The sequence below is a fragment of the Haliotis asinina genome, chromosome 3 (assembly GCF_037392515.1).
Source record: "Haliotis asinina isolate JCU_RB_2024 chromosome 3, JCU_Hal_asi_v2, whole genome shotgun sequence".
NCBI lineage: Eukaryota > Metazoa > Mollusca > Gastropoda > Lepetellida > Haliotidae > Haliotis > Haliotis asinina.
The window spans coordinates 28,838,302-28,864,280 of NC_090282.1; the positions used below are offsets into that span (position 1 = coordinate 28,838,302).

Genomic DNA, 25,979 nt, shown 5'->3' on the forward strand with positions numbered 1-25,979 from the left:
GTAAAATGACTGAAGTGTTCACATATTTGAAAGGAGTGGGTAATGGAATACCCATTCAACATTCATAATTCCCACCTTTAAAAAAAATACAGGGTGTACAGTACCCATTTGGGCTGAATGTTATCTGGAGCTTTCCAGCAATTCTTGTTTTATATTTTTTTTGTGATTTTTTCTGTGTTTCATTCACGCTCTTTCTATTTTCATGTTTTTTATTTTGCTTAGATAGTGAACTAGGTTTGCTAGATGATATTTAATTAGATTATTCAAGACACACCTGCTTTCTCCCAACTGTTTCATCAGCCTGGTAAAGCAGTCAGCATCTGGGACATTTGGCAATCATGTTTTTCACGATGTCAACTACTCGTTGAGGTTCTTATAAGGCTGCTCTCAAAGATGCTATATAGATGAACATGTTTTTGTGTTTTGTATTTATTTTTCCAAGCTGTTGTGTGTGGGTGATAATTTCAACATAAAAATGGAAATTGATGGGATGAAATCGCATAGAATTAAATAGAAAATAATTTTCAAGTTGAAACAGAAGGTACAACAAATCTTAGAGGTTCTTAGATTGCATACCTTATCAGACGAGTACAATGCTTGATAGAAGACATCAGATTTTCAAATTAACGTCATTAATTTTTTGCACTTCTATATTTGTTTTGCTTGTCAGTTGAATGTGAAGGGATTTCAATAACTTATGATATCAGATTTCCCTGGAATGTGATTGATTTTGTTGAGATATGCCTAGTGATATAAAGGAAAATGTTCTGATGCAATTGCTCATTTCAGTTTTAATTTTGTGGGATCGCTTTGACTTGAGATATGAAAATATATAGTGGAGGGGGGGAACTCAAGTAAGCAAAATGTTTTGGGCATGTCATGGGTTCAGGTCTAAGATGTCAGTGAGCAAAGTATTAAAACAGTGTTTTGAGATTATAATTAAACAAATTGAATGAACTAATGAATAGAATCAACAACTGTACTCACAGAAGTTGTCAAAATGTACATTATAAGTTACTATTTCAGAGCTCCAGATAAGCTTATGGCCATGTGGGTATGATACCCATATTTTCAAACTAAATGAGTATTTCTGCAGTGTTCCCGTTCTCTGGTAATTACTGGGGGGTTTTTTTTTGACCAGTAAAAATTGGGATGATCTGGTATTTTCAACTGCTGCCGGTAAATTGTTCATTGCATTGAGTTGCCTTTTATCGGTAAATTTAATATAATTGCAGGTAAAAACGTCTTGGCACATCTAGATATTGACTTAAGCACATTGCGCACATGCAGATCAAGCTATGCCATATGATTGGCTGGTACAGTCGCACACTGCCAAGCCCCATTACCTATTTATAGCCATAGCTCATAGTAATAATTGCATGCGTAGTGAACAAAAATTTCTTCCAGTGGTTAAAAGGAACAGCGACAGGGTTCTTTTTGGGAACAAATAAGGTGCAAAATAAAAGTTAAATATCTCTAATCCAGTGGTTAAGGATACAGAAAAATATGGCAATGTTTTCTTTTCCAATTTTTGCCTTTTCTTTTACTTTGTCATATTTACTTTGTCATATTTACGTAATCAGAAAGTTATCATAAAAAGATATAGTATATTAAATAGTATATACTCACTAACATGACACAACAGTGGAAAATACCTCCGTTTTATAAGCTTCGTATGAAGAACATGCGAGATGATTCACTTGATGGCGGGTATCGTTTGAAAACTGTGATAAACAACTATATGACTGTACCCTTGGCGAGAGTATTTTCACAGTTGGAAGAAGCGATTTTATTGGATAAAAATTGGGTTCTAATGAAGTGTTTTCGACAGAGTCTGCAACAGGTATTGTGATTTGCCTAAATCAGGCACGTGACCCAAGGCAGCCAATCATATTACAGTAATGTCCTGGTAAACGAAAACTTTTAGATTTAGACGAAAGTTTTGGGTATTTTGAACACATTAAGCAAGAAATCGCTATCAATATGTAAATTATAGAACCTACTGGATGTATCGTGCTGCATTATGACCTGTGACAAATATACTTCATGCACATTTTCTTCATTAAACATCAAGTCTGAGCATAAAGACTGAGGTGGCGAAAGCCGAGATGTCACGTGTCGGTGACTAGACTTACATTACACGATCGCACAAAAGGATGGACAGAGTAATTTATATGTACGCTTGACAACTTTTATGAATGCTGTTGGTTTGATTCATCTATTTATTTAATGACATTCTGAACACATTTACTGAATGTAGTGAGACCGCTTGAAATCATTTTCTGATTTCCTGAGCATGGCATTGAATCGATTATTGTATTTAATGTAGGTCTAATGAACATACTCTCAAACAACAAGCAACACACAGCACACCATGCAACACATTTATTGACAGTATTTCATTATAATTACTGATTACTTTCTATCCAGATAAAAACTGGTTCAGCTGGAATTTTCAGACCCTGTCGGCAAAAGCCACCAGCAATTTTCAAAACCACAGGGAACACTGTTATTTTTGTTTACATGTTTTTAAAATCTGTATATTCATTTCAAATACTTGTAACATTGTTCATGCAATTTTTACTAAAGGAAATCCCCAAACAATGCTGTATTATACCTAATAGCTAATACAACTTATGCACTTGTGTTGTAAGAAATAATATGTGCCTTAGTTTGCAAGTAAAACAACATACCAAGATGGTTAATTGATATGACAGTCATGTCTTTACTCTAATAATTTTTTTGTTTTGTATTTTTTTTAAAAATAAGTTGTACCCATCATGTTGTTCACTTCCATGCAGCGAATAAATAATGTTGCAAGTTCATATAAAATATCAACGGCAATTGATTCTGATAGTGAAATACAGTACTTGCTGATTAATTCATCTAGTAGTCCGGTAATGAAGTATTTTTCTGTTTGTAAAGCGTTAAAAACTAGATATTTTACTTTGAGCATGTGGAAGCTTTCTACCACACTTGATCGCAATTATCAATTTGTTTACAAAAAGAAAACAGCTATTTGATTGGTAGCTATTTAAAGAAGTTCCAAAGTTTAAGGCTTCGCAAACCACGATTGGTATTCTGTATCTGTTCTGCGTTTTATTTGCATTTAGAAGCTTTTTAAAACGTGAACATTTAGAGATGGAAAAACTAAACGTTTGATAGGCTGGAACTGATACGATCATGCAACATGATCTTCATATATTGGGTAGATATGAATTGTTATTTTGACATAGCGTTAACGTAAATATTTACTCGTTCTTTTTTTTCTATACACTGGTATTTATATTTCTTGCATATTTCAACCTTTCCATTGCATATTTCACGCTAATATGCAGCTTATCTGGAGCTCTGCTATTTCCAGCATTTTTTGTATATGTCATGAAAGTCAATTGACATCTTGGCTTTTGGCACATTGGTCTTCATGCTAACTATGTTTAATGCTAAAATATTTGCATGAAGCATTATTGTCTCAGGTCATAACATACCTCGATACATCCTCTTACTTCCATGATTTGCAAAAAGGTGGTGATTGTTTACTTAACACATTCATAATACCATGATGTTACCAAAAACTTTCATCTAAATCTTAAGTTTTTGTTTACGAGGACAGTATCTATTGTTGTAATATGATTGGCTGCTTTAGGTCACATGCATGATTTTGGACAGTCATGATCCTGATGGCAGACTGTACTGAAAAAAGCGACATGTTACTAATGGAAAAAAATCTGTGCATTTTTGCTCCCTTCATGGTTTTTCTGGCCATTATAAATATGTTAGCTTGAATTTTCATTAAATATTTATTGTAGTTGTATTATTTGAATAATATAATAAAAATACATTCCAGGGTTATACCTTTCATATGATGTTTGACATGTAGTAGTAATAATGATTTATGAACTGATGTTTTCCTTGATAAACATAGGCTTCATCTATGACCTCAGAGTCTCTAGGAACTCGGTATCATGGCAGTAAATGCCCCTGCTTGACTGGTGTGGAAAGAGTTAAAATTGTGTAGTTTCACTGAGAAAATATTCATAAACATCAGGCCTACCGCACAAACAGTGAACAAATCATCAAAACTGAACTCATATCCACTAAAACAGAACAAAAATCACCAAAATTGCAACAATATCCTCTTAAACCGAAACAAACCCTCTGTAACAGAAAACCAATCGTTTGAAATGGAAACAAAACTCGCGTATCAGCTACAACAGTGCCCAAGAATGGTCGCCGAGTGCACTAAACAGCAGTCACAGCATCCAAAAACAGCAACCATAGCATCGCAAACGGCATAAATATCAAAGATGGCGGTGAGGGGAGACAAACAGGCTTAGGTCAGTAATGGTTTTCGTCACCATGAGTCTAATCTTGAAAATTGTTATTGGGATGTAGCGCATCAACCCTTAGGCTTCAAACCTATGTTCAGACTTCTCAGAATCAGGCTTGCGATTCTGCACAATTTCACATTTATATCAGCTTACTCGTCCCAGTAGGTTGTCGCTTTCAAACCCATCAAAGTCCTCGTCTTCCGTGTCTGAGTGGAAGATCTGGGCAATTTCTTGAGGTATGGAATCTGGAGAGTCCATATCTGCATCTTCTGAGTACTCGATTTTGTACTCGAGTACGTTGGTGTCATTCTGAACGATCTCAGCTCTTCTGAATCCATTGACGATTGTTGACACACTGATCTTGCCCCATGCCTCTTCAATCCAATTGCAAATTTCAGCATAAGTTGCTCGATGTTGTCTGTCTTGATGAAGGTATGCTGTCCATTGCACATCCATCTCTCCCAAGAAGTCAATGTGTCCTAAAGCTTCTGTTCACACTTATATTATGTGGGTGGAGCAGCTTGGTCATTCCACTAGGAATGACAAGAGGGATAGTGTTCACTTTTTTTATTTTTCCTTAACACCATCTGCAATGAGTGTCCTCATGGAATCCATAATAAGACCAGCCTTCTGTAGATGGAAAAAGCCTCTAGATCGTTTCACTGAGAAACCAAATTTCTGAGCTGACTGACCATTCCTGTTTTCTTCAGCAAACTTAACACCTCAAATCTGAAGGCAGCTGTATAGTTTTTCTGTTGTTCTTGCCCATCTTTCATGGATTGCTGTAAATTACTGACTGTGTTGTGATCATTAGTGTTACTGCATTGGCATGTTTGAAGAACTGGCAATCATGAAGTAATTACTTGATGAAATGATGTTTTATTGTCGTGATATTTAGAACGTTAGGCAAATAATCATTAACGAGACTAAATTACAAAAAAACATCAATGTAAATACCTGCCAAGCCCAACCACATGTCGCTGACAAGTTCATGGTGTCCACATTTGTCGAGCTTGTTGATGATGTTGTGTCGGATAAGTCGTATGGCAGGATGTCATGGTCTGATCCTGTGAGGACATAAATGCTGTCAAACTGTGTTGGGATGGTCCAGGCAGTCATCACTGGAGTGTGAAACCTGTGGTCAAGATGGGTCACCCTTATCCATCTGTCCTGTCTTGGCGTTACACGTGGACGTCCAGAATATGGCCAATCAATGATGTCATTTATGTTCTGGTATCATCTCACCAGTACAGAAATGGTGTTCTGGTTGCAGTGGAAATGTACAGCCACTTGTTAAAACATTCCCCCATGGACCATCCCAATGGCCTCATGACCTTGTGCAGATGTTGGCCTTGGTATGCCATGCGTTTCAATTTCCATTTAGTTTTTTAAATGATTGCAAGGGCTTTCCTAAGTGACAGTATTGTGTGGCATTCATTTGCTCCGTTTCCCTTTCCCGAAATGCACGTGCAACGTTTTGCATGACTCAAAGACAAAACCACTGACGTCATGAAACGTGGCATGTGCATCCATGTTGGATACATGTCACTAATCTCTATTTTAAATCCTACACAGGTGTGCCTACACAGGTTTGATAAATTTAGATTTTAAAGTTGTATGCACAGTTTCTTTATGTGCCTAGTATATGTAACAACACAGACGATTGTGAAAATGGTAAGTGAAAATGGTAAGTGGAAGTTGAATGCACATGGCATAAGGTGAAATAGAAATGCCATTTGACACGTTTTCACAAATGTTTATGTAAAGTAGACCTTAAACTATTGATGACGAGGCGATAATCACGATCGTTGAGAATAATGTGAAATTGGTGCTGTTGCGGTTGGAGTGAAAAACATACCCTCATGAATATGGTAAGCAGTTTTACACGCATGGAATCAGGTGAAGCACACGTCAGTTTGTTGTAATCGCCAGCTACAATAAATATGGCATTCAGCAAAACAATTTATTATGTGTAAAAGTTTTCTGTCAACTACACTCCCCTTTGAGGTACGAGTAGACACAATATTCAGTCAGGCCGCGTTAGTCCGGACCCCGACAATCCAATTCCCGCTATATCCGAACGATAGCTAACTGTAACCAATCTTGTTTACTATGTAAACTCATTACCTGTTGATTCAGTAATCCGGTGCTTCATTCTCCGTATCCGAACGTTAATCAGCGGTAACAGATAAGCTAATTACACATAGTTTTGCTTCATTAATCCGGCGGTACATCAAAAAGGTTGGGATAATCCCTTCACACCATGAGCCCCATTCAGTGGTAATTGTTAAGTGACACTTGCGAGTTGAAGATGTCGTTAGTTTGTGATTTTGATCAATTAGTAGGTCTCACTTTTGGTTAGTTGGAGTAATACCTGTCATGCTTACTTCCTGTATAAAACACTGATCGTGTCAAAATGAGATCACCTGACGCTTGTCAGTCATAATGGAAAAGTCCCGCCCCTAGGCGTAAAAGATGTGAAATTACTGCCTCACAAAGAAAAAAAGAGAAAACCCTAAAGCCAACTTTGATCTTATGTGTAAACATTTTGGTCAAGAATTCGGACAGTCTATCGGCAAGAGCACAATTTCGGACATCGGATATGTTTTGTGATTGGTATAATCATTTGACAGACAGATGCAATCACGTGGTTGACATGTGATCTCACTTCGTAACAATGCTGCTAGTCACAAGTATGCCAATGTCAAACTGACCAACGTGAAAGTTGGTTTCTTGCCCCCAAACACCACATCGCACATTCAGCCAACTTGTATACGTTCGTATGTTTTTGTATTGCCATGTCAAAGGGAAGTAACCCTACTATGGTTGTGTTCATAACAGTTTGTTTCAGTAGTCCGTACGTTTCACTATCCGAACGTTTTTGATGAAAAACGGACGTGTTCGGATTAAGGCGGCCTGACTGTAATTGTGATTTCTGTGAATGATATGGATCCGATAGAAGTTATTATTTTTGGTACAGTTGCCACTTGTCTTGAGGTCTGACTTGGGTATACACTGTGCAGCGCTGTTTTTGGAAAAATCATTATCGACAATCACTTATAAAATTAAACAATCAGTTCTCATATTGGTAAAGGGTAACCAATCAATTTTCGATTATAATCAATTATATAATTGTGCATGAGCATGGATTAGACTGCTCGTGTTCAAGTTACTAAACAGTTTGAAATAGTGTATTTTACAGTCTGAATTAGCTAGAAATTAAAGTTCATGATACATGTAAATCTTCAAATTGTTTTTTCGCCAAAGGTTCAAAGCAAACTATATTGACTCACTTTGATCAAATTTGACGACTATAATTCTTAGGTTATTTAGTAACACTTCCTTTAAAAAACTTTTGTTTTCGCCATGTAAAATCCACACATCACCTGCTCTGGATTTTAGCCTGCACTGCCATATAGCCTGCAGTTTAGAGATGCAGGTAAAATGTCTTTTTAATATCAAAGCATATGTAGAAGTGTGTCTTTCTTGACATGTCTTGAAGTGTTGACTTCATATGTGAGTGAGTTTCATCTGTTTTTGCATAGTTAATGCTAGAAGTGCACCAGTTTTGTGCAGACATTGAAGTCAATATGGAGACACTGGCTCAAATAATTATACAGTAGTTTCTTCTTTAAAAGTCAATGGTACAGTTAATAGGTGTATGTTAACTGCTAGCAGCCAGCTTCCAGTGAAGACTTACCAGTCCGATGAGCATGTGTTTGTTTCTCTGCTAATTTACACATCTTTATAGGTGCAGAATATGTGAATATGTACCTAAATGTAAGTTGGAGTATGTTGTAAATGTACTGGGTTGAATGAATGGTTTTCATGTTATGTAATAATAAAGATTGCTGAGCAACCTGATATGACATGAAATATTACTTGGGTGCATATAGGGCCAGTAAGTAGGTCACAGCGCCTCGCGGGACCTTTTTTTTATTTAGTACTTTCAGAGATGAACAATGTTTCATCCCTTTTTTTTTTTTTGTATGGTCTCATGGTTGTCAATTGACTCTAAGGAACGGATAATCCTTGCAGGAATACCAAATAAATTTCCAATGTAACGTTCCCAAATTAGCCAAATGTTTTGATTGTCAATAGCTGGGACAGTCAAGCCTGGTTTGTACACTTGATCCAGTAAAGTCGGCGGTCATGCAATTTGGAACCAGAACTGGTTCTTGAATGTACACTTGTCATGGAAATCTAGTACTGGAATCAAGCAGGGTCTCACATGTTGCAAATTGGCAAGAGCGAAGGGAACCGGAAACTAGCTTAGTACTGAATATACAAATTTGTGAGACTTACAGGCCTTAATTGCCTGTTCGGAGGAGGGGGTGGTGGATTCCTTTGGTGTAAGGAGACCAAAGATGCAATAAACATTAAACCGGGTATAAACACTTTGCAATGGGGTCTGAGTATGAAAAGGTCTTTATCATGATTAGTCATATGGCATGATTTGTCATATGTCAAACATGGTTTGTTTCTGAGGTTTTTTAAATCTGATATCAAAGGTCAGGGTCACCTGACAGGTTAAAAGAACTTCATTTGTGCTTTCTGTTCAAATTTTTATAGGATATTAGAGTATTTGCTACATAAGATTTCTTCCACATACAATGACGACTATGCTGAAGATCAGGTGATAGAAGAAAAAAAGACATTTATGACGGATTGGCCTCTTTGTCTTGTATGATTGTTTCACATGGCATGGTTAACTCTTCAAACTCATGAAACTTTAAATTTTCATGTCCCTTTAAGAATATTCCGGTTCCCAGTAGCCTATGCTGGTCCTTAGAGGCATGGATCTTGGATCAAGGTTTGAGAGGTCATGCTCAGACATGCTTGATAGCATGTCATCACACCCCAGTGTGGATTGTTGAAAGCAGCATAAACAACACAAACATCCTAACATCTAATGTTGGGGCTTTGTCCTTCAAATGTCAAGTAGTCTTTGAAGTTGAGGTCATTGCCCATTGCGAGTCATTACTCTTGCACTTCTACTCTTTGCTGATGCAGTCCTGAGGCTTCGTGATTTTTGGATCTTAAATTGTTTTTTTGTAGAGCCAAGGCATGAAGTGTAGTAGGACAAAAAAAATGTATGTCAGGATTGGCATCCATATTAAACATTTTAGAAAAGGTTTGTTTGCTTTACCACTTGCGAAATTGAGAAGCCTTTGCTGCATGCAGCTGAATTTTGACTATTCTTGTGGCTAAAGGTGAAGCTCCATTGATGTTTTGACAGAGAGAGTGACAAAATTAATTGTAAAAATATTTGTATTTGTAACCCAACCTATTGAATTGCTGAAAGCTGACAATCCTGCTAAAGATATGAATGATGCAAGGTCAAATATTGAATCCGTTTTCCTCATATATTTCAATGATACCTGTGCAACCATGGCGTCGTGTTTCTTGAGGCTGTTGGTTGACCTTGCTAGGTTGAGAACTTTTTACTATATCTATTTTTTCTTTGAATCTGCTTGCAATTACTTGCACTATTTTGCAAAGCTTTGTTGCGCATAATATGCTGTGTATTGCAGTGTTTTGCTTTTTACACAGTCATGGGGTTTTGTTTGTGGTGATATGCAGACTGTAAATAGACTTATGACCACTGTTAATAGGAAGAGTAACTGGTAGAGAGTATTTTTGTGTGGTACCACAGTGTTGATTTTTAGGCTCTGTATGTCCGTCTGTACATATGTATGTATGAATTTGAATGTCTTTAGAACCGTTGACAACATTCTTTTCATATTTGGTACCTAGGTTCATAACAGTATAGAACGGTTAGGTGACCTTGACCTTCATTTCAAAGTCACGAGGGGACTTCGATGTTTTACCCTTGTCAGTTAGATATCTCAAGAACCGCTAATTGGACTTCTTCTTGTATGACAGCAAGCCTTATCTAGGGAAGGTCAAGTCAATTTTGGTGACCTTCACATAATTTTCTAGGTCACAGCAACACTTTGAAGATTTCAGCATGTTAAACTGCATTTTAAGATTTTTGCATATTTCGTACACTATGACATTCATGTCAGAGTCAAAGTGAGTCTTGAAAATATTTGTGCATTTGAACTACAGAGCAAGATGTCAAGAGCTGTTGACATTTAACATCATCTTAAAGTATGACCTTCACTTTCGTTCCTATTTAAGTTTGATTTGATAATTTGTGGCAGGGATTATGCCATTTTAGAGACAATGCTGGTTATCTTGCTTTCGATTAACATCGCATTTCATTGATCCAAAGGTGAAGTAATTACGTGTAACAATTGGAATACATTAATCATTTATTGTAACCACAGAAGTAGTTATCATCAGAATCAATAGGTTTAGCAATAAACTCAGAATAAATTGACCATTGCAATGCGACACATTTTCATTGGCTGAAATGATCATATCTGGAAATGTAAGTCATCTCCCTTATGTTAGTCAGCTTTTAGCTTTCATTTTACAATCTCATTTACTTGTTGCTCACTTGTCATAACAAAAATAGCTGCTGTAGATATGAGAGTCATATTTATTTCATTTTTCTGTTGAGTTCGTTTTGTATTCTTAAACATCACAGGTGAAGAACTATAACAGTGATACTTTATCTGATTATCTGAATGAATTCTTCTTTTAACAGTAAATAGATATGGTGAAAGTGTGAGTGATTATGCACTTTACAAAAACCCAGTGGTATTCTGTAGTGGTGTTCCAATGATTGAAAATAATTGAAAATCGATCGAAAGGATTAAAAATAATGATACGTTGTGAAAAACACATATTTCTGATTCATCAGAGTTTTAGTATAACACACTTGAATGATTGTTATTACCAGTAAATTTGATGAATATTCACAAACATACACTCAAAAATATAAAGCTATGGGCATTGTAAAATTTTAACCACTTTTGTTGTTTAATTACAATTCATGTGTCATTCATGGCATGACAGTATTAGTGATATCTTAAAAAACCAACAACATTAAATAGAAAAAAATCGTGGGGAAACTCTTAAAATATTATTGATTACAGTCGAATCCCGTTTATCCAGACGTTTTGGTTTCACTCGGATAGCGAGACGTCCGGTTAACTGGATCAAACAAGCAAAATGTGAATATTAAATGAAAGCAAAACATTTTCATGTACATATATCAATAAATCAACAGTCAAAAGTAATAACAACAAATCATCATAACATATAAGTGCACCGATAGTACATGGAAGGCGGAACGCAGGTTACCATTTGCCAGGTTGTTTCATACGTAATCATGTAGCGAGTGGAGCTTCAGATGATAAGTTAGATGAAAAACGTAAGTTGATGAGAAAAAGTCTCTATTTTGCCAAGTGCATATTCATTTTTTTAAATTTTAAATTCCCTAAAAACATATGGCATTGCATCGAAATTATGCTGTCTGCAGAATTTAACCTTCCGGACGGGATCACATGACTTGGATTATGTGGCAGGCTATTTTTAACTTGCATCGCAACAGATAGTAGGGGTCGATTTATGAGTGTTATATACAGTACAATTACAGTGTAGTTTACCTTAATCCTAATTCGTTACTGATGAGATATTCCCACACCTGCCAAATCCTAATGAATAACACGAGTGAGACCCGTCCCTAGTGTTTGGTGGCTAACTAATCAATTTAAATGCCTTTCGATAGATTAAGAGTGAAATCACCTAGTCATGCGGTAAACGATAGTGATGTGACACATACATGCGCACGATGCACGTATGTCCCCGTCCGGATAACTGGATCATTTTTCAGTGGAAATCTATAGGAATGGTTTGGAAATTTGCCGTCCAGGTCTGGAAGCGTGGGGTCCGGTTAAGTGAGTACAATTAATGAATGTAAGTTTCATTTCACACAAAAATCGTCTGGAAGGCGGGGTTTCCGGATATGTGGGGTCCGTGTAAACAGGGTTCGACTGTACTTCAAAAATGTATATATTTGGATTATTATCGATCATCATTCACAAGTCCTCTGATATTTGATAGTGGATTTGGTGTCCAATTCCCAGCACTAGTATTCTGTAAGTGTTATACCTCTATTTATAACATATTGGTCTGTACTCAGGTTTCATCAAATGTCTTCTGTTCTAAATATGGTTAGGGCTACACCTTTTTTACCTTTTTGATGTGGACCCTGGTCCTTAATTATATAGATTTCTAGTTCCTTGTGCATTATTCACCATCTGCTTCTTTACCTTCCCCTTTCTTTTTTAAAAGTCCTTAAAGCTCCAAAGGTTAATTCGTCTTTGGAATGTTGTGTAGTCAAGAGATGTATTTGCCATTTATTACCTTAAAGTTTAATCAATGCTTCCAGCATGAAAGGCATTGTTTACAACAGCTATCATTAATAAAGAAGCTGAGTCTAATGGGCATTTATAAAGTGTCCTTTGCTATACAATATCATCGCACACTAATTTACATAAAGCCATGGTCTGTTCCAAATAAGTGACTGTGGACTTGAAATAATCTGCTTTGCTCATTTCTGCACTAATCTCTTATTTGGAAAGTCCTTTTGTCACGTTTCCTATCCCCCTACCATTGGAACTGTAGTTAGGCAGAACTCAGTTTAACAGATATTTCACACATTCACCCATCAACTACACAAATTGTGGAGATAAGTGTGAAAAAAATGTTTTACCTATTTTTGACAGTACTTAAACTTGAAGTACAGAATGACTTGCCATTGGCAGTGGGGTACATTGAAATTTTCCTCACTTGTAAATGGGGTACTTTGGCTTCAATCAGAAAACGACTTTTATGTGTGATGTAAGCCATCTAAACTCCACTACTTTAAGCAGTATTACAGTGCACATTGCTGACTGGTGCACAAGTGGAAAGGTATTACAGTGCATCTGTAAATCAGTAATACTTCCTTAAGTTCGTAAACATTTCTCCAGTGTAACTGATGCAACCATCCAGCCCAATCCTATTCTGTCATATTACCATTTTTCTCAAAGTATTGATATCGCCAAACCCTCAATGATAGTCACATTCATGTCATGATTAACTCAACAAAACATTATTAATGCAACAATCCTAATGCTGTAATTGAAGCTCAATCCACTGAAGATATTTCCCTGTGCATCAGTATTTAATGCGTTTTGTTGTGATGCTACTGCTGGTGACCCACTTTTCCTGAAGGACAATCCTGCCCTTTGCTTGTTAGCTGGCAGTGCTGTTCAGTGACTGATGGTGATTTAGATAAGAATATCACATGAGTCTAGGAATAGTGAAGACCCAGGAAGCCATGCTGGCATTTTGATATTGATTCTTGTGTGGATAATGACTCCACTCGTCACAAAACCGATCAATAAAGTGGCGAATATAGAGAGAAATGGTCTCAGGACAAGTGTGTTTGATATGTGTGTATTGATTGATCATGCTTTCAACAGCCTCAACACAGCAAGTTGATTCTTTTGACCCATTCAATGACGGCATTCTTCGCTTGTCACATGGCCCCAATTATAAATGAGGGATAATTTGTATGAAATTTGATCTATTTAATGATACCCCAGCAGTGCAGAATCAAGTTTAACCTTATAATGTTGATGCATGTTCACACATTTATGTTGAGTAGTTAATATTGAATTCTTTCCAGCTGTTTCCCTTGCTTTGCATGGATAATTTGTTAAATGTTAAAAGCTTTAATAGGTAAGTATAAATTCTTCAGTGGAGTTGATTTTTTGACCTCATGACAAACAATAGGTGCAGAAACAATTACTGATGTGAAACTAAAAGTAAGAGGATTGAACAGATATTTCATCGGGGTGAGAAATGAATGGCTGAAATGCCAAACTCTTTGTGCAGCCACATGCAGCATATTTATTGTTGTACATAAAAGGGTTTGCATTTTTTTTAATTTTTTTTTTTGAATTCAGTGTCAATTGACAAAAAAAATATCAAGTAGCCATCACACTTCCTCAGCCTGGTGACCGTTTTGGGGCAGTTTACTTCTTCAGTTTATTTGCCAATTTTGAATTTAGCAGATTAACTGAACGTGTATTAAGTAGAAATTATGTTTTGATGATGATGGGAGATAAATGTCATTGCTTCTTGTGAAGTCATTTTAACTATTATCTGGCTGACTCTCCATGCTTTTCATGACGGGGTGTATATGTATATGCAGGTTATTTGATGAATTTTTAAATGTCCAGTTCCTCGAGCATTAGTCATTGACAGTATCTGATGTTGCCAGTATGTTATTGGTATTATGAAAGTCAAAAGGGTAACATGCCAGGTCATACCATGACCTGGCTCTTGATTTCTTTTCTCCATGTGTTAGGTGTGCATCACCTCAAAGCTCAACTACAAGCAGGCAGATATTTCATTGTGATCATAGTTGACTTAAAAGAAAATGTCTGTTTTTAACATTTGTTTGCCACAGACTCTTTCACTCACCTGGCTAAGAGTGAATTAGTTTAGTTTTACGCCGCACTCAGCAATATTGCAGCTATATGGCAGCAATCTGTAAACAATCGAGTCTGGACCAGACAATCCAGTGATCAACAGCATGAACATCAATCTGCGCAGTTGGGAACTGACAACGGGACTTACCACCCGATCCCAGTAGTCACCTCTTGCGACAAGCATAGTTGCCTTTTGTGTCAAGCATGGGTTGCTGAAGGCCTATTCTACCCCAGACCTTCACGGGTCTGGCTGAGAAACCAGTGAGCTAATAGTGTGGCCTGGTCTGACATGCATTATGCACGTTCCAGAAAACAGTGGATCTATTAAGTTCACTTGTTTGGTCCCACCAATGATTACACGGTAATTTGTTCAAGATGTTCCAATCTGACTTTACAAATAGTGTAATGGCAACAGTAACCATACAGAAAAGAATATGGCAGTATGCAAAGTTTTTTTCAAAGAAGAAGATTCTATAGTTGTGTAGGTGGGATATGCTTGTTCCAGCCTTGTTGACATCAAAATTTTGTATTGTTCCACACAAGTGATGATATATAGCCACCTTTGCAGCAATGTTTAAGAACCAGTTCATGTCCAATGTTGTTGTATTGTCTTTATTTTTTAATGTGTGTATCAAAATATAAATGATTATAATATGCTACCAAACATTTGTTCAATATTATTTTTCATATAATTTTGTAAATTTGTAACTTTAGGTGCTGATAGAAATGTGTTCACACAAGTGTTCTCAAAGACTCTGCTTGGAGATGCAATCTCAGCATGTTCTCAACCTCCTGAACTGTCCATCCAGACTCAGCCTTCAGTGCTGGGCAGCTTGAGCAACACCTCCAAGTCACCCCCAATCCTTGACATCTCCTCCTTCATGGGTGGTGATGGTGGTGCTTCAGATACTTCGTCCCTACAGTCACCGACAAGTACAAAGGCAGCAAAACACAACTCTTTGTCTGACTGTAGCTCAAGATCTCAGTCCATCACACCCGAAAAAGTGAAAAAACAATTTGTGAAAAAAGAAAAACTCAGCTTAGGAAAATCAAGTAAGAAGTCTTTGAGTAGTGCAAATGAAGATAAATCTTCAAAGTCAAAATCTCAGAAAGTGTCCGAAAGTGTGTCTTCTGAGAATGTGTGTGACAGTCATACTGTTAGTGCTGTGATTTCTGATAGTGATGAATTGTGCAATACCTCTGCGGATAGTGTTGATGATACTATAGAGTCTGTGATACGAACTGTGTGTTCGGAATATGAGCCTTTGCCTACTCCACGCCACAAGAGGAAAAAGTTATCCTTCGATAAAGATGGGACAGGAAAGAGGAAGAAAGTCAGACGTCAGCTTGACATGGATGACAGGTGAGCTACGATGTCTATGTTTGGTTTTTAAGTAAGTTTCAACTTGAAATATTTGCCTTGTTAATAAATACCTAGTATTAAATGTTGAATGATTTCCAGTAGTCATATACTGGTGTTGATCTGTTAATGTCTGTAATTTTCAACAATTCTGTTTCTGAAATAATGGAAGGTTATGTACCCTTGTCTATCCTGGGTAGATAAATGATTGATCAGGACAAGGCCAGTGCTTATTTCTCAGATACATTTTCAGTATTTTAAGACAGTTAAAGCTAAGATATTTCTGTCTTTAAATATTTAGATTAGAACTGTTTGATTATGAATATTAAGTGTAGGTGAAAGAAATAAAAATGATTATTGCCATGCTGGATTAACTTGTAGCCTTTCAGTGACATGCATATTTTTTGACAAAGCATCACAAACATGTGAAAGAAAACCACACAGTATAACTGAAGCTCAAGCACACACTAGCATTGAAGTTACTTAGCTTATCAGGCGATTTTGTGGGAGCCAAATTACCTGCTGTTGTAGTTAGTGCTTGAAGAGGGTAATTCTATGCTTTAGTAGAATTTTATGTGGGTAAGTCTTCAGGTTAATTGAAGTTGGAATTGTATGACTTTAGCAACTGTTGCAAACAGGGAAGCCGCTCCAGTTTATTGTTACACAAGATGGCTTTGCAGTCTCTGCTGTAAGAAATCTTTTCTGAGAGTAATAAAGGTAGTAAGATCAATGACTTCCAAATTCATGTACCAGTATCCTATAAAGAATGGGTAACACTTAACATGCTGCACGTGATTATCACACCAGAAAAAAAAAAAAAAGTGAATTGTCTACCGATAGCTCTTGTCAGTGAAGAATGTGTAATTGTTTTGAACACCGCAAGGGTTTGGTGGAGGGACATGTGAAAAATTTCAACATTACAGTCATGGTAGCTTTTCCGATTCAACACTGGTTATTCATAATGGGATGTAGCTAGCACAACATCCACTGTATTCACCACCTCCGTATATGCCGTATCAGGATTGATCTTTAAAATCTCAGCTATGTTCAGAGCTTTTTTTACTCTGAGTTACAGCAAATCCCAGTTATCTAAAGCACTTTGTTGTAGGACATGTTTAGTGTTTTACAAAGTAACTTTTGGTATTAGCTGACAAATTTTCTTTTAATATTCAGGAGAATTAGTTACCTATTTTTTAATAAATGAGGTCTACTACTACTACTACTACTACTACTACTACTACTACTACTACTACTACTACTACTACTACTACTACTACTACTACTACTACTACTACTACTACTACTACTACTACTACTACTACTACTACTATCTTGGAAGAGCCCGCTGAGTTTGTTTTCAAGGAAGGCAAGATGACAAAGTGCTATCAGGTGTAATGAAATCAAGCTGGATGGGGGAAATGTAGATGATTTGATCATTGTAGGAGGGTTGTTTGACACATAGTTACTTAGGTTGTTTTATTTTATTTTTTTTCTTTTCCTGCTATGTAATTAAATGTTCAAGTTAAGTTCATGGTCTGTCAAGTTTGATGAATGTCCTTTTACAACACATCTTCATGACCTAATAGCATTTACAATTTTAGGTTGTGTTTCTTTGGCACTATTGAATTTACGCATTTGTTAATGTGATGGCTTTAGTTCGTGTTGAGAAGCGGTCATGTTGAAACCAAAGCCATTTCATTATTTAACAGTCGATGTGATGGTGATGAAATGATAAAAACATAATGTTGCGAGTAAACCAGATTGCTAGAAGGTCTTGGGGTTTTTTCTCAGACATTCAACAGAAGAAGAAAGTGAACCAGCTTCAACTCCTGTGATAAGACGTACTGACCCATCTCAACCTCCCAGAAAAAGATATCAACGTGTGGGACTCTTCTCGGACTTCTACAAAGATGATGAGTAAGTAACTCGTGTTCAAAACAAATTGCAAAAGTTTGTACTGCTGGAGCAAGTTTAATAGGAAAAGGCAATAAATAGTCACAGGCAGAGCTACGAGCTTGGGAAGTCTTTTGTTGAGCAGTTGGTTTCAGAGATGTGCTTATTGTTCACAACCTGTCATGTGTGCTTTATTTGTGTCCTGTGGGGCATGACAATCTCTCGGGGAAGGCCATTGTCAGAGCTCCACAGGGGACATGATATGTGTGGGGATAATATTCAACCACTTAGTGTGCTGTAAACCACGCTGTATTATCACAAGTTAAGTGCCTTTTATACACCCAGTACATTTAATGCATTCGTCAGTAAATTCTTAAGGATGTATTCAATTATCAGACATGCCATGTTTTGTATTATGCGGTGGAAAAGATTATATGAGGGATATTCAAACACTGTAATTTGATAATCAAATGAAATAATAGACGCTTATGTGTTTGTCAGTAGCCAAGCATATATTGTGCCCAATAGTTGCCATTCATATTTTGGTGTGATTTGAAAATGCGTAAAAGAGTACAAAGAACAGGTGGTCGTAATGTGTAACTGAGGATCAGAAATATTAAATAAAAATCACTGACAAAAGAATTAGGATGGAAGTAGGTTGAAAGAAAGTCAGGATCCTCAATTCTGAAGATTTTTTGGTTGTTGGAAGTCGTATTTGATGTCAGTGATAAATCAGTTGATTTGAGAAGAGGCTGTGACAGTACTTGTATTTGGTTTAGCCACTGTTGCTGTAAGACAGCTTTGTGCCAATGGCTATTGAGACGCTTAATTGACTAGAGACCCTAGTCGTGTCTTTCACCAGCAAACAGTAGCATTGTGCTAGATTCCCCACTGGTGAGATGGGCTGTACAGCTCCTTATTGAGCCTTGTGAACTGGTGCTTTTTCTCAGTAATTGACAAGGGCGTTCGGTTGAGCGTATGGCAATCGTGTTCACATAATTACATTGCTTCAGTGTGTCTTTTGAAAGGATCAATCTTGATCTCCGGCTTGTAGCTCCTTCATTGTCAATGTAATTAGACAATTACACTAATGATTCTTGGCATGTTATTGTAGTGTGGAAGTGTATTTCAACAGCTCCCCTGACTTAGAAATGTACAGATGTTAAGTGTGTTAGGCTGAAAATGTTCATCCTGCCGTGAACCTGCTGTTAGTAATAAATAAACTTGAATTAATCATTGTTGAGGAAAAGATTACTTTCTTTTGTCGTTTGAATTTTAATGAAATCAGATGTTTTGTATTTAAGAAAGTACGATGCTAATGGAGGTTACATCCAGCAAGGCATGTGTAACTGAAATGACCCCATAATATGTGATTGCATATGCTAAAACATTTTTAACCCCACGGCATGTAAACTGGGGGGATACAGTCGACGCCTCGTCTGACCGTCCGTCTGTCCGTAATCATTTTGTTTCCGGAGCATAACTGAAATCGTTCAATATTTTTAGACCAAACTTGATAGATACAGGAATCTCAGCCTGTGGTTGTGCCTTTTGCTACTTACAGATTTTTGCCAATTATATTTTTTTTGTTTTTCCATGGAACATTTTGGTGTGTTAGTCTTAGGGTGGGGAGGGCTTTGTTTCCAGAGAAAAACTCAAAAACCGTTCAATATTTTTCTTCAAAATTTGGTGGATAAATCAATCAGAACATAAAGTGGTGCCTTTTGCTCTCGACAGGTTTTTGTGATTTATTATTTTCTTGGTTTCCATGGAAATGTTTCGACTTAGTCTCAAAATGGAGAGCTTTTCTGGAGCAGAACTCAAAAAACAACCAATGTTTTTCTGCAAAACTTGGTAGGTATATCAATCTGAACCTATTTTGCTGCCTTTTGGTATGTACAGCATCTTGCAATTTATTATTTTCTCGGTTTCCATGGAAACGTTTTGGACCTAGTCTGAAGAGTGAGAGGTGTGTTTCATTTCCAGAGCAGAACTCAAAAACTTCTTAATATCTGTTGGTAAAACTTTCTAGATACGTGTGACAGACCCCAAAGTGGTGCCTTTTGGTTTGTAAAGGTTTTTGTGATTTATTATTTTCTTGGTTTCCATGGAAACGTTTCGGACTTAGTCTCAAAATGGAGGGATGGGCATGTTCCCAGACCACAACTTGAAAACCATTTCATATATTTCAACAGATCTTGGCAGATATACGAGACAGATCTTGAAATTGTGACTTTGCTGATTACAGATATAAGGCATTTATAATTTCCATGAATTCCTTGGAAACAATTCAAACTTAGTCTGAAAAAAACAATGAGTAACTCTCAGATTATTTGTCCTTTCAAACATGTGGGGGTCTAGGGGATATGTCATCTTCTGATGACTCTTGTTTATTAAATTATGATGCTTCATAACCTTAATTCCACTTTATTTGATAAACTATTTTGTTTAAAGTGAAATTCATCGTTACGTTTACACATCAAACAGGCTATTGTCAAAATTATATACCTTTGCACTTTTATGCGAATCATTGCACTACATGCAGGGACCAAAATTACTGTGTGTATTTGTCTCATGCATGATAGAGCTGTAAATAATGCGGATTGATTAGTAACGGAAGGACACATGATTTTATATGAATTACTATAAACACTCTTAAATGGCCTCATGAGTTAAAGTAAGAGATAAGATTTGATTTTAATCCAGTATAAGAACAGGATTTACTTGAGTAATCCAATGTGAATTTGTTTGGGTGGGCTTCGTTTCTGGAGCAGAGCTCAAAAAAAGTTCGATATTTTTCTGCAAAACTTGGTAGATATATAAATCAGAACCTAAAGTGGAGCCTTTTGCTACTTGCAAGTTTTTATGATTTCTTATTTTTTCGGTTTATATGGAAATGATTCGGACTTAGTCTCAAAAGTGAGATGTGTGTTTCGTTTCCAGAGCACATCTCAAAAGGTTCCTAATATCTGTCAGCAAGACTTGGTAGATATATGTGGCAGACCCCAACTTGGTGCCTTTTGCTATTTACAGGTTTTTGTGATTTATAATTTTCTGGGTTTCCATTGAAACGTTTTGACTTAGTCTCAAAATGGGGGGATGGGCTTTGTTTCCAGAGCACAACTCAAAAAATTCTAGATATATTTCTGCAAAACTTATGCCATCTTCTGATCTTGATTGTAAGATCCAAAACAAATTTTTACTCATTTGTGAAGAATCTCTTATCCACACTTACACAATTACTGTTTAATTTTTCGTTGCTTATTTATTGAATGGCAACAATTTATTCACCAAGTGTACCGTGCCGTGAACTCCTTTAACATGGCAGCCTATGAGATTGTGCATCGTGGAACACTATAGTTGATAAGTGTGATATCATTAATTAAAAATTGGTCACTGAATTGAACTGAAATTGTGTGCTCAAAGCAGAGATGATTTCAGATTTGCTTGTAAATTTTGACAAAGATCCATCCTAAATTCACTTCATGAAAATTATTTATTCTACACTGAAAGAACATGAGTCTGTGGAAATGTCAATTGACAAATACTTTTGGGAAAGGTCTGTACCATTCTGATACAGATTTTAAGGGTCAAGTTAGGACCTTGACGTAACTATCAGATGAGATCAGCTTATCTAAGGTCTTATTCATTATGATAAATTCAGGTATTATGTTTGGAAAATACTCAAAGTAGTAAAAACACTCATTGAACTGTTGGCTTTGTTTAGAATTGGAAGTTCAGTTTTCTTAATATCCATGGACCATGGTTAATTGCAGTGCATTGATAATTCAACAATTTGTTAGACCCTTAGTTTAGTCTTGATCAACAGTTAATGTTTAAGATACTTTTAGAATAAGGCATTTCACTCTTATGAATGCTTACCTTTGTCACTATCCTTGAAAGTGAACCTTGAAAGTGAAAATTACTCAAAATACTTGTTAGCGACTATGACCATTCATGAGGATCAAGCCAGTTAAAATCGTCTGTAATCTCTTGATCAATTCCAGACACTCCTTGTAGGAGATATTGGTTATTAGTAACCGAGTAGAATTAGTTTGTATGCTGAAAGTTGTTTTTTTTTACCACTGATGACAAGTCAGTTGATCACTGATTCATAATACTGCTTGAAAGTTGACATAAATGAACATGATTTGAAATAACCATTTGCTATGCCACAATGATCACAAAGACTTTTAGCAACTTGAACAAAGCCTTCTCAAGTCTTAGATGAAACAAGCTGTCTATGATTCATGACGTCCACTCTTTTTGCCATGAGTCATATGTTGATGTCAAGTTTTTTAACGGTTTGAAATTTTACGAATCATCATTTTGCACTCATTGGAGTTAAGAAAAAATTGCTCTGAATCATTAAAGTAATCAAATTTTGAGCACAAAAGATGCTGTCTCTAGACAGTTGCAAAACGTATTATTCCCTTTTTATGTTGTTAAATTAATGACTAACTTAATCTTGCCAAAATGTTAATTTATTTGCATGATTATCTGATGTGCCTCAAAATTCTCAATGGTTGATTATATAACAGCTGGGACAGTCATTCTAAAGCTTTCAGTGCAGAGTCAAACCAAGTTTGTACCATTTGGGATAATTCAGCCATGGGATCCATAATTATAGCCGTGTGCATTATCAGTGGCATCAACACTTTGCTTATGTTTATTTTTCAGACCAAAGAAAAGATCTGACAATTTGCTGAAGTCCAAAGATAAACTAGTTTATGTTCGAGAAGAACATAGCCATGGTTTACTGCCTCCTCCTCTTCATGTAGGGAAATATCTCCGAGAAAGGCCTGCTGACTTCACGCTTCCATATGATATATGGTGGATGTATGTCCATAATATGGTAAGTTGTGTTAGTGAAATAAAACAGTAACTTTTGAAACAGATGGTTAAAGTATTCTATCGAATGATGTATTGACACCTTTGAAATGCCTCAGTCTATAATTAAAGATGTGTTGTTGTTGAACTTTTATTTTGCTGAAAGAGACTCTAAAACTATTGAGGATGTACTACATATGTGTATCGTATGTATTGATGTAAGCTAAATAAGATTTATTGAAATATGTAGCACATTATTGTTATGGAAAACTATTGTCATTTGTTTTCCTGTAATAAAATTTCAGTTGCCAAAGAGAGAAGAGCCAACGCCAAAGTATAAAAAGATACGGAACAGTAAGTATTGGAACAATGTTAATGTTCTTGCTATAAATGGAATATTCAGAAACTGATTTGATCTGTTGGAGGGAAATGGCAGAAGAGGGAGAATATCAATTATGATAGTTATGTAAACAATACATAAAAAGTCCTTCCTTGGATGTTGATTTTAAGTGGCTTTTGGGGGCAGAAACTATGAAAAGTGGCATTTTTCAACTTTCTTTTGCCATCTCAAATAAGTCCAGAAAAGTATACAAAATGTTCAAAAAGAGACAACAAAAGTGTATAAAACAGTAAATAATTGAAATGGAAACAAAAAATTTACCTGATGTTTTAGCTTGGTTCTCTGTCACTCCAGCATACAGAAAACAAAAAAGTGTGTTATCTCCCCTTTGTTTACAATAGATCGAAGTAGCAGAATGGGAGGAAATGTGTCTATCTTTTATCATACTCTTAACTAGAAGATGCTGTCATTAGCTTAGTGGATAAAGAATTAAGAAAACAGGTACAATTAAAAGAGATGGTGAGGAGGACTGAGGTGATTCAACTCCTATACTCAGCAGAGCTATGCACTGCGGTAGTGTAAGTTAAGATCAATGGGATATTCTGTATCAAGATACATAGAACTTGAAGACATATACCAGAACAAAAGATCAGGAAAATATGTTAGCATTTATATTTTCTATGCTGTCAATTTAAAAACAGTTTCAGAAAGTGATTGAAGAATAAGCTTGTTCTCTATTATCTTGAACTGGCACCTTTATATTATGTGAGCAGAATTCAGTGAACCCTAGCAACTATTTTTAGTACAGCTGGAATTCTTTTGTCTGATTTGAAATCTCAACAACTTTTATACAGCAGGCTGAAATTTATTTGAATAAAACTTTATATTGATTCATGTAAACTGGACATATAGCAATACTTTCAATTTAAATGGAAAAATCATTAACCCCCTGGATGCCGAGGTTGTTTTTCAGGCGCACATTTTCGTAAGGTTTGAAAAGTGAATGTTGTGCGAGATTTGCTCTCGCGTGGTCCTGGATCTGCGTACGGCTATAAAATTGCACAGAAATGTAGAATATTTAATTTCCTATCCCTTGGTATAAATATAACTGCGGCTGCCTCAGGGGTTTGAGAAATAGACACTGCTAAAAGTTGTCCAAAACTTTTGTGTGTGTTCAAAAACAGTAAATTTCTCAGTTTTTTATCGTGCACCAATAAAAGCACTCTGTTACGATTTTTTTAATTTGGCATCTTTATGGAAAGTGTGAGCGAAAAAAATACAGCTTGATATCTGAACGACATAAGTGTATATGAAATGGATGTATGTGCTAATGCATAACGTCATATGCACAAAATAAAAAATGACCCGCAATAAATGTCAAAAATCGATTTTCTTCTATGACGTCAAACGTCGACAGAGAGGTCATGCACGTATAAAGATAAGGGGGCATAACTCCGCTATGGTTTAGATTAGGTAAATACAACTCAGATCACATGGAGAGAATTTGCCGTGGATACGGACAGTATATTTTCGTGATTTTTTGTTCTCATTGATCCAAACGATTCCAATACAAAGTTCCCCAATGTGAGAGGATACCTTTTGGTAATTTCAAAAGTTGTAAGAAAAGATGCCAATGTACTACATCAAAAAGCAGGCAATAGCGATTTGGATGTCCCTATCCGACACAGAATTTAGTTCTTAGATTCCCATATTCTCCTCTTTGTGTGGATGTATTTTTATTAATTTTTTGCATCATTATTAACGGAGTAGCAGCCACATTTTCAAATGTAATGAAATAACCGAGAATAATACGACATTTTAGTTGACGTCACGGCATGTTTTGTGCACTTTGTGACGTCGGAAAAAGAGGCTGATTAGTATATATATCCAACCTAATTTCCACTCAATGTGTAAAAGATCTTGGCTTCTGTGTCAGAATTCAACACTTTTTAGCGAAAAAAATATAAAATGAGTGGTTTTACCACTGAAATAGTGTCATGAATATATCAACAATTACACGGTTTTACTACATATCTTATTGTGAGCAACACGCGCACCTGTCTAGCATCAATTTAGCATAAATGAAAATTTCACAACACCTGAATATTCACTGAATGTTCATTTGGAAAATATACTTATCTTCTTATGATTATGAAATTATTTCACTTCATAAGTATGCAAAGATAGGTACGAAGAGATCGCTTTTTCAGTACAGAAGTATTAGAATATGGACGTAAGGCTTGTCCAAATTAAGACACGACCTGGTTTATACATTTTTAACAATTTGCGTATAAATATTGTTCGAGTTAGATGTTCTGCCATCAGATATATTTTAATCGAATTAGAATTGACTTTATTATCGAAAAAAATCATAATGAATCATAAAACGTTTTTGACAAACTCTCACCTGGTCAATCAATATTAATAATTGTTTTGTCTATAAAAACGACACAAACCAATACAGTGAACAAGACAATTCCTTTAAATATGTGTGCCTCTATATTTCATGAAATGTACAAATCATTTTCATTAATATTATCAGTTTTACATATAAGTTGGAATTAAATGGCTGTTTATTAACCTGTTCATATGAAACTCCAATATTTGTCCCAACGATTGAATATTGTATATCACTGGAACTAAAGTACATGTTGCAGTAATGGCTACATGTGATCTTCCAACACTTGTGTAGAGGCTTTAAATATGGTATAGTACACTTACTGAGTCAATTTCCCATGTAAATATTATTCAAACAATCAGAAACTTTCAAAGAATAAAAACGCATACCTTATATCCACATATGATATGTTGTTGAACATGGATATATG

At 36.0% G+C, this 25,979-nt stretch overlaps 1 protein-coding gene across 1 annotated transcript in view; it reads left to right on the forward strand.

Moving 5' to 3' along the window:
- Positions 1–25,979, forward strand: part of LOC137277783 (histone-lysine N-methyltransferase ASH1L-like) — a 50,237-nt gene that overhangs the window by 7,250 nt on the left and 17,008 nt on the right. The window contains exons 4-7 of the mRNA XM_067809711.1: positions 15,443–16,091; positions 17,880–18,005; positions 22,662–22,836; positions 23,117–23,165. Coding sequence (XP_067665812.1) covers positions 15,443–16,091; positions 17,880–18,005; positions 22,662–22,836; positions 23,117–23,165 — 999 coding nt within the window. The remainder of the gene's footprint in view (positions 1–15,442; positions 16,092–17,879; positions 18,006–22,661; positions 22,837–23,116; positions 23,166–25,979) is intronic.